General features: G+C 33.5%; 1 protein-coding gene across 1 annotated transcript; it reads right to left on the reverse strand.

Annotated features, from left to right (window-relative positions):
- Positions 1-3,039: 3,039 nt before the first annotated feature.
- LOC131046622 (UDP-glycosyltransferase 72B1) lies at positions 3,040-4,925 on the reverse strand. Its single transcript, XM_057980395.2, has one exon. It carries the CDS (start codon positions 4,687-4,689, stop codon positions 3,316-3,318), a length of 1,374 nt encoding a protein of 457 aa, XP_057836378.2. The 5' UTR covers positions 4,690-4,925; the 3' UTR covers positions 3,040-3,315.
- Positions 4,926-10,995: the final 6,070 nt, after the last annotated feature.

Consider the following 10,995-nt stretch of genomic DNA (forward strand, 5'->3'; position numbering starts at 1 on the left):
TGCTAATGTTAGAGAGATTTCAAACATATCAAGGTATGCTGTATGTTGTACAAGTCAAAATATGTAGATTTGAGGTTTTGGGGTTTGCAAGTTTGTGGTGAGTTTTTATACATATGAGGTTTGAAAATAAGTTGCTAAGAAGGTTTTTTAGTTTTTACCAAGAATATTTTGCCGGAAAGGTTTTGCAAATTACCTCCTAGGACCAAAAAAAAACTTTGTCATTAGGTATAAGAGGCCTAAGAGTAAAAAAATTGACGTAAAATTTGACCTATTAAAAAAATTACAAAAATATTTTTTTTATTTTAAATATTAAATCTTGTGGTAGAAAACAATTATTTGAAAAAGTGAAAAAATAAAAAAAAATTGATTGTAGGGGGTCCATAGATGTACCTTGTACTTACTAGTGTACAATCAATAATGACTAGTATTGGGTTGTGCGAGATTGATGATTCCTACCTATGTTGATCGACCACTAGCTAGGAGTATTGGAATGATAAAGCGTTAGGCCCTTGGTCCCCAACCCTCAATTGGTGAAGACCCCCCTGCTAAAACTCCATGGGCCCAATTGGAATTTGAAAATTAAAAACTAAACATTTTTAAAACTCTTTGAAATCCATCGCTCAACTTGGGGCTCGCACATTACTACTTTCTTCACTACCACCATTATGCCATAGAAGCACCACCATTGACACTAGTCGATGTCACACTAATATCATCCATATGGTATGTTAAAACCTCAATATAGACTATTAGAGTAATTTTCTTCTAGGAGTCATAACTTTTAGCTGTGATATTTAATTTTTCTTTCAAAAGTTGTTAAAAAACTCTCTCCAAGACTATATAGTGGGATTGGTTTGGTTGTCACAAAATATTATTTTTATTGAATTTTGGTGCCATGAAGTCAGATATTACTTTAAAATAGTTAACAAATCATAACTTCCACATACGAAATGAGGTTTTGTATTTCAAATAGGTGATGGAGAGCACTTGTAGAGTACTACACTAGGAAACATATCCTATAGTTTATGAAATGTCTCTAAAATTGGACTTGATTTGTACTATATAATAAGACAAGTTAATGATTCTAAGATAAGTTCATGGTCATAGGGTAAGTGCACCAATATGTGATACCAAAAAGATGCCAAATTATCTTTTTGGTCCACATTAGAGCATTTGGAATGCACCAAATGGCTTGGGAAGATCGATCATAAGGCTTGTCATTTTGAAACCATTTTGGTGCTCACCAAAATTTTATGTAAACATAAAAAAGGAAAAATGAAAAGTTCATTTCATTTTTTGCTTTGTTGTCCCTTGGCTTGCATTTTTTGTGCCCTTCAACCTATGCTCACCAAATTAATTGGCCATTTTTTCACCTATAAGTTGTGAGATCTTCATCAAAATGATGCCAAGACGTCGAGGAGGTCAATGAGGTAAGTATTTCTAAACTTTTAGTGTCAAATCTTGATTAAAATGTAGATCAAACCAAATTTTTAAATTAAAATTTATTTTAATTTTTAGGAATTGATTATCCACCCCTAAATGTTGAAAATCCTCCATCAATATTAATTTTACTATAGGTCACTTTAGTAAATCTATGCCAACATTGATAGTGGACTTATTTGTACCACCTCCTTCTAAGATAACAATCTCAGCTTTGTCCTTTAAAATCCTTTCATTTTCTCCCTAGACAACTTTGTCCTTTACAATCCTTTCATTTTCTCCCTAGGCTTGGTTCCCTTCTCTCCTTCCATAAATTCTCTCACCACTTTCTCCACTTCTCTTCTCCTCATTAATTGGTTTCTTTCCATCTTCAAATATATGGCTACTTGAATATGCTTCACTGGTATGAGCTTGTCCAACCTCTATTTGAAAAATTGGTTGAATGCATTAACCAATATTCCCCACCATTCCCACTTCTCAAAAACTTGCTTTTCTTTTCTAAAATATTTTTTATCATAAATTAAATTTTTTAAAAATTTATTTATTTATTTTGTAAAAAAAATCTGTCTTTTTTAAGAAGCCATCTATAAATTGAGAAGTAATCTATAAAGTAATATATTATACAGATTTTCTATATGATGAAAAGTTTGTTGTTCCTAAAATATTACTATGCCACAAATGCAAAATTTCTTTAGATCTTGTAGCACTATTAGGAAACTTCACATTAGTTTGCTCCCCAAATATAGAATTAAAATCAAAAGGACAATAAAAAAAAATTCCTTTAGCTATACCTTTTCTTTTTAGATTTCAAAGACTTCTCTCTAACATGCCACAACATTAATTTCACATATTTCCTAATATTCAACTGGAAGACTTGCCCCCTTTTAGATTTGCAATCCTTTTATAATGCCTTGTTTTACCATAGTTTTAACACTTTTGCTGACTTTTGTTTTCTAAATAAAATTATATCAATCATTTTGACCCACATTTGATAAAGTATATTCTCTTTAAATTGTTATTTTTGAGTTATATAATACATCAATCACTCAAATTTACATATGATATAGTTCTAGCACTTTCTTTGATTTTTATCTAAAATCAAAATATGTTAGATTTGAAACTATAGTGGAAATGAGGATCTCTTGGGGCCTTAGATTGATGAGGAATGATAGACGCCGTCATAAATGAGGATAGGATTGTAAATAATGGATGTGTAGGGCATGATATTTTGAGCATGTTAGATGTTGATATAGTGACAAAAATAGAAGAAAAGTAAAATGGTTTCTTGATAATCTATGATAAATAAACAAATCATTAAAGAGCTACAAGTCACAAAAATGAATTGAAAATCATATCTAAATGACATAATGCAAAGGAAGAAACACAAATTTTTTATTCCCTTAATTTAATTTTAGTTTTTAATTATTTATGTTTAGGGATAATAAAAGGTTAGACAAATGATATAAAAAAGTTAAAAGGATTTCTCTGCAAAAAAAGCAATAGAAGTGGGTCTAAGCTCGCAAGAATGTTCAAAGTCACCACAATGTTTTATTCCACGAAATGTTGAAAGTTACCCAAAAAAATAAAAACAGAATGTTAGGAGGAAAACAGAGCGTTTACAGGGTTCGAGTCCCATTAATAAATATATTTGTATTAACAAAATTAGATTCCTGCTAGTATTATAAGACGAAGTTCAACCAAAGCAAGCTCCAGCTTAGCCTCCAAGCTTAACAGAGCAGAGAAAACGATCAAAAGTATTTGCTGTTTCAAAGCAACAGATTTCACAGTAATCAGGGCACCCAGAGAAAAGGAAAAGAAGACGATAACATAATAGCCACTCTCAAACAACAAATCTCGCCTTAGTGAGTCCACATATTAGGGAGTCAAGCTAAGTTTCTGTGATAAATCTGTGGCTACATTGGCTGTGGCCTTCATTGTACTTCCTCCTTCCATGAGAGCAATCTTGGCCTTGTCCTTCAGCTCTTTCATTTTCTCCCTAGCCTTTGATCCTTCCTCTCCCTCCATCAATTCCCTCACTGCTCTTTCCACTTCTTCTCTCCTCACAAATCCATTGCTTTCCATCCTCAAATCTATGGCGACCTGAATCTGCTTCACCAATATGACCTTGTTCATCCTCTGTTCTGCAAAAAGAGGCCAAGCGATCATAGGAACTCCATGCGACACGCTCTCCAGCGTAGAATTCCACCCGCAATGAGAAAGGAAGCCTCCAGTAGACGGGTGAGAAAGAACAGGAATCTGAGGTGCCCAATTAAGAAGCACCAGCCCGCGATCCCTGGTTCGAATCTCAAAACCCTCCGGTAAAAGCTGAGAAATGTCAGTTTCAGGAGAAGAAGAATCCCCAGACTTGTGCCCGCGAAGAACCCAGAGGAACCGGTGGCCGCTGGATTCTAGTCCAATCGCCAGATCCGTAATTTGCTCTTTTGACAAAACGGCTCTGCTTCCGAAGGCCACAAACAGAACAGAAGACAGAGGCTGCTGATCTAACCATTCCAGACACCTTGACTCGTCTAGAGCCTCAGAATCTGAGAACATCAAGGGGCCTATCGTATAAATACAGGGGTTTCCTTCCGCGCTTAGGGCTTTAATGGCTTCCTCCTCCAGCTCAGCAAAGGTATCAATGAGAATCCCTGATGCTTCCTTGAAGCGGGAGGCTTGGTGGACAAACCAATTAAACGCAGGAACCGACCTGTCCTGGACTGGATTGGGCAGATCCCTGGCGGAAATCAGTGGAAGCCCCGGAATCTCCACATCAGATTGTAAGTCTTTAAAGGAAACTTCAATCTCCGAGACGAGCTTGGGAAGATGTAACATGAAGCAAACAAAAGAAGCAGAGCTTGGAGAAAATAAATAAGATGGTATGTTAAGACTGGCGCTAAAGTCGAGCAGGTCAGTACAGAAGAAATCTGTAACGAAGGAAGAGATGGGCGAAGAGGAATGCAACGATTGTAGAAGCTCTTGGATGTGTGGCTTTGCTTTCTGAAAGAATATTAGGTGTTGCTCATTTTCATCTACGGTGATTTCAGGGATCTCTCTAAAGCGGATGTCCAGGCCGGAAGAGGCCAATCGTTGTACCAGAATTGGTTGCTGAGATCCCCACTTCCACTTGCTAATAATGAAGGTGATGGAGAAGCCACCAAAGTTGCAGAGCCGCTCTGCAAAGGCCGCTAGTGGGAGGAAATGACCCATTCCCCAACTCAGAGGGAAGATGGCTATATGGGTTTTGGCCATCTCACCTGTAAAATCCTTGAATGCCTACAATTACAGACAGTGGAATCGTTTTTTGTAAGGAGTAAGCAATAGCTACGCATTCAAGAAGGATCTCAAGGGCAGCTGCTCAACGAAAGGATTTCTGACAAGTGAAGTGAACGCCGAGCCAAATTTTATTGGCTTTGTTCAACTTACAGCATTGACTTGGGTTTTTATATTGTTGAAGTATCTTTGTGGAATGGAGTGATTTGCACGCAACGTCGATGCAGAGATCAGGATGTTTTATTGATAGTATTTTATTGGCTTTGTTCAACTTACCACATTGACTTGGGTTTTTATATCGTTGAAGTATCTTTGTGGAATGTAGTGATTTGCACGCAACGTCGATGCAGAGATCAGGATGCTTTATTGATAGTATTTTTTTATTAGTTAGAAATATATATGATCAATGCAGAGATGGAGTAATTTGCAAGCAAAGTCGATGCAGGATGCATTATGTTCTGATTTATTCTGATTTTTAATTAATTAATAAATATGGTCAAATCAAATATTTGTCTTTAATAGACAATTCAAAATTTGCATACTCTGTTAGTTTAAGATAATGTTGAAGAAAATTGTTTAAGATAATGCTAAAGAAAATAGTTTAATATATGTATACGGTGATAATTGATATAATTTTGTGTAAAGTTTGATTTATATATCTATATGGTGGTAATTGATATAATTGGATACTTTTTATTTCTCCACTCTAAATATCTATTTCACAAAAAAATCACATAAAAAATAAAATGGATAGAAAGTCAAATGGCTAAGACAATGATGAATTCTTGGATCCTAGACAGTGTTGTATCTTTTGATAGAGTACTTGTGGATTTTGTGATACCTCAATTTAAATGCATGATGAAAAGGTGATCCTGACATCCATTTTGGTATCTTTCACTAGCTCATGTAAGGACTTCCTTAATGAGGATAAAATATTAATGAATCTATTTGAACAAACTCTTAAAGATTTAAGTTATATTTTGGTTTTCTTCTCACTTCCTTACGATCAATACATTCATTTAATGATTTCGGAAGAATGTTCTAAAATAGTTCAAAGTTAATACAAATCTTGAGTAGAGTAACTATTGTCAATTTATTTGAATGTGCCAAAGGAGTAAATGAACACAACAATGGTTATGCCGTTTGGTTCCAATATCTCTCTTCATTAAGTGGTTACTTATGCAAATTCAAGATATAATATGTACCTTTATATAAATTTAATTGTTTTATGGATTTACATGTACAAGTTAGAACCATCAAATCTAAATTGTTAGCATGAATTTCCTTCAAATATAGGTATTCAAGTCAAAATTCTCTTAAAACTTCCAAGTTTCAAAACTTGAATTTTTTTTTCAATGGTAATGAAATAAAGGAAAGCATTCAGATCAAGTTGCTAAACTTTCACCTTCATTTTTCTATTCAAATATGTATAGGAGGCTCACTAAACTTTAATAATCTATTGATGATGTACTTCAAATTTTGTTGACTGTCAATTTTAGTACACACCCTCCTATCGTTTCATTCAATCCTAACAAACAATTCATATTTGGTATAATGATCAAGCATTTTGTAACTATCATCCTATTAAAGGGAATTTTACTCAAAATTGCATAGATCTTAAATATAAGGTTCAAAACCTCATCAACAACAATACAATTAAAGTCGAATGGCTGAATGATTTTGGAAATCAATTCATTGCACTTACTAATAGTAAATTATAAACATACATGTCAAATTCATTTTTGTACCATTAAAACAATGTTGAAACATTTGATATAGATGGTAATGATGATAATGCGGAACATCGAGACATACCGAATGGTCATGATTTTGTAGGATATTTAAATCTAGAATGTAGCATCTCCTCCCCCTCCTCTTATGAACTCATAAGTTTCATTTTATAATGAGTGGATCCTAGTTTTTTTTTACTATATATACCATTGTACATTAGGACATGCATGTGAGAATGAAAAATTCAATATTTCATACTTGATCCATCAAATGAATATAACATATGAATGTGTTATTAAAAAGAGATAAATTAGTAAAAATGTTATCTCTTTAAATTTTATATGAATCTGATTTTTATTAATGCTATATTAGATTACCCATTAAGAGATCATATGAAAGAAAATAGAATCCAACCAACCAAGTACATTAAATGTGTATGAAGAAAACTTATATAGGAAATGAATTCATCAACAAAGAGAGGCACATGTATTAATTTCAACACAAGAGTTTTTATGCAACATAATTATTCATTTCTCACTTCAATTTAACAATACCATAGTAGTAATTATTAAATTTATATAAAATTTGCTACTCTAACCCCTTATTCATGTGTGAATATTAATAAGCATAAATATATAGTTTTATAATACCATGGGCCTCAAAACCATGGGACAATAAAGTAACTAAAAAAATACACAAATAATATCAAAAGGAGTAAATTTTTGCAGTGCATTTCCTTTGAATTTCACTTTATTGAGAATTTGGCCCTCCTAAACCCCCTAAAAAATCATTGAGATTTAAGCCAAAGAATATGAGGGGCCCTTGAAACCTAAAAGAGTACACATAGGTTGTAACTGAATATCATACTAACCTAATATTATTTAGGTTAAAATTATACATTGTAGTGACATATATAGGAGTTATAAAATATATCAACTATAAATATAAGACCCATGATCTTCAAATACCAAGATAAATTATTGTGCTCACTTGTTTTGTGAGAGAATCTAGGACATTATCTTGAGTTTAAAACTTTTGGAATATAATCATACCATTCTTTACCATGTCCTTAGAAAATAACACTAAACATCAAGATGCTTGATATGGGCATGGTATATGGGGTTCTTGGCCAAACAAAGAGTGTTCTCACTATCACAACTAACTCTAACCACCATACAATCAAAACCAAGAGATCAATATATTATTTTTAACCATATAGATGTATGTGTAATAGTCATATACTCTACTTTGATGATGAAAAAATAATCCTTTAGATTTCTTTCGGTTATCCAATTAACTTCACTAACAAACAAAGAAAATACATTGCCACTAATGGACCTTTGGCTATCCAAGTTACATGATTAATCTACACTTAGAAGGGATATAAAAAATATGAGTAATTACCATGATAACACTAATAGTAATAAAGTTTTTTGTCAAAATTATTTAAAAATCCTCTTAACTGTAAACAAAATTCTTCTTACCAGGGTTAAACATAAACTTGCTCCAAATTGGCATTTTCTAGGAAATATTTGCTAAAGTTTAAATTATCACATATATCAAGATACCAATAAAACTAGCATTAATAATATTACACTTTTCCTTAAAAATATCATTTGATTTGGGACACATATCTAATGAAAGTTGAGTTCTAGTGAGAAAATGAACACCCACAAATTTGCAATCATGCATAATAAGCCACTACAAAATGGTATCCACATAATCATTTTGAATCAAACAAAAAAAACAAGTACTCTATATCACTATTTATCACCATATCGAGCATTTATTTTGTATACCAAAAATCCTTTATTTCAAATGTGCCAAAATATTAAGTTTCAAGTTCCCTAATCATATCCTTGATTTTATCAATGAATAACATGCCAACCACATACAACATAATAATTAAAATTTGATAATAGTTTTTATAACATAAACATAGTGATTTTTATCACTCCTAACAAAACTTAAACTCAAAGAAAAGTCAACAAAATTATAGTACCACATCTCAGGGGAATATTTTAGATCATATAATTAATGTTTCAACCTTTAAACCAAAATTTCCTTTCCGTTCACAATAGAACCATTAGGATGTTGCTTATAAATCACCTCTTAAAAATACCCATGCAAGAAAGTGGTCATAACATCTATTTACTCAATCTCGAGACCACAAGTTGTAGAAACAGATAATATAAATCTAATATGAGTAAGTACATAAATATCGGGGACCAAAAAGTGGCCATACAACCTTTTGGCCCCCTAGTGAATATAACGTGTGTGTGCTACAATGAGAGTGCATTACAATGTGCTTGTGTTATGGTATGTTGGCCTTAAAAGAAAAAAATACTTGAGACTTTGTTGTTTCAACTAAAAACCCTATTGAATATGAGCCACAAAAATTCCCTTTGATAATGCCTTTTCATATACTCTCAAGATATAAGAAAATATATTAGGAAAAATAAAAAATAACATGAGAAAATTTGAACTAATAATTGGAAGGTTGAGAGATCCATTAGTAGCAAACTCTCATTCTACCCTCACCACTTCACTAGAGTCGACAATATTTGACATAGTATTTTTTGTTGGAAGAATGTTGCAAATATGTACTTGAGAGATATTTGAGAGATGTGTTGTCATTGATGTCAACATATTTCTTTGTCTATGATAGTGATGTAGTGAAGTTTAGTGAGTTAGTTTGTTGAGCGTAGTAAGTACATAATGAAGATCGAAGTTTGAGGATTAAAGGGTTTGTAGAGGTTTGTTTGTAGTTGATTCAGTTCAAGTTTAAGAGGTCCACATGGAGATTTGATTGAGTTATGGGTATATATGTTGTGGCTGGTTTTTCAATTATTTAGTGGTAACACAGTGACACTATTTTGATCTGCATTGCTCTGCATTGTAGTATCTTGTTCTATGGTTTTGGAGGTATGTTTGGGATGTTGGTTTGTGTCCTCAATTCAAGTGGTTCATGGTTTGGAGGTCCGCAAGTGATTTCTCAAGGTTGATAGTCATTGCAGTTAGTGTTCTCGAGGTTCGGTATGAAGATGTTGGCGATTCTAGTAATTTGTGTTGGTATAGATGTTGCTATGGTAATTCATGATGCTTGTGGATGTCATTGGACGTGTGCCTTTTGTGTTGGTGGTCCACATTGATCGTTGAACTTGTAATTGATGCTTTTCTTTGATACATTGGTGTTCTTCATGTTCTTGATGGACCAGATGCTTGTAACATGTTATAGATGTTCAAGGCGTAGTTCTTGAAGATGTAATATGTTCGAGGTGAAAGATTTGGGTCCGTGCTATGTATTGACCAACATTGCTTGACCCGCATGTAATATTGTATTGAGTGTGGTTGTATTTTTGTAATTAGTTGGTGAGTGTTGACACGACATTTATGATTTCTCCAAGGTTGATTTCATGTATAAATAGTTGTAATAAATTTGTATTTGAGTGTGGTGTGTGGATGAGTGTAAGTGTTTATGTGCGCTGAAAGTATACATCTTTTGGAGGCAGAGAAGAAGTGTGAATAAGAAAGTTGTTTTGTTCTTCAATGGAACAAAACTAGACATTAAGGTGATGTTATTTCTTAGTTCATAATTTTTGGAAGTGATCCATGATTGTTTGTATAGGTAGTGAGCCTTCCCTGGGCAATAAGCCTTTTTATTTTGAGTAGTGAGCCTGAATGCATGTGCATTCCCCATTGTAGTACTTCTAACAGAGTATACCTATATTGTGGGTGTATCCACAATGTGGTTTCTCCCCTAACAAGGTCTTCCACGTACAAAAATCTTGGTGTAATGATGTGTTGCTGAATTATGATTTCATGTTTAATTATCAGATCTGAGAATAAGTTTAAGTAGTGTAAGTTTTTGTGACAATTGATTTAATCCCCCCCCTCTCAGCTATTTGCCCTATTTCCATCAATTGGCATCAGAGAAGGTTCCTCCAAAGAAGCTTAATCGCTTGAGGTGATTTGGGATGGCAACATACAAGAAGGACAACTTGAGATTTGATGGTACCAACTACTCTCTTTGGAAGAATCGCATGGAGTGTCATTTGAGATGCATTGGTGAACCTTACTGGGATATTACTAAAAGCAAGTATACCATTCCTGCAAATGGTCCTTCAACTCTGAATGAGATCAAAAGTGTTGAATACAATATTAGGGCTAAGGAAGCATTGTTGAGTGCTCTGACTGACTTTGAGATGACAAATGTTATGGAATTGCAGATTGCTCATGTGAGATAGAAGAAGTTGGAAACCTTGTATGAAGGTGATAGTTATGTGAAGATTGTCAAGTTGTAGAGCCTAAAGGGAAAATATGAGATGTTGAGGATGAACGAAGATGAGAACATCACTTCTTACATGCAGAAGGTGAATGAACTTGTGTGCAATATCAGATGTACTAGTGGGAAGTTGGAAAAATCAGAGATTGTTTCTAAAGTGTTTAGATCTTTACCAAAGTTACTTTTAGGAGTAAAAAGCATTGTTCAAGTGGATTATTGGATCTTGTGCATACTGATTTGTGTTGTCCTTCTAGAGTCAGAAGTTTGCA

Source organism: Cryptomeria japonica, chromosome 10 (assembly GCF_030272615.1).
Source record: "Cryptomeria japonica chromosome 10, Sugi_1.0, whole genome shotgun sequence".
Taxonomy (NCBI): Eukaryota; Viridiplantae; Streptophyta; class Pinopsida; order Cupressales; family Cupressaceae; genus Cryptomeria; species Cryptomeria japonica.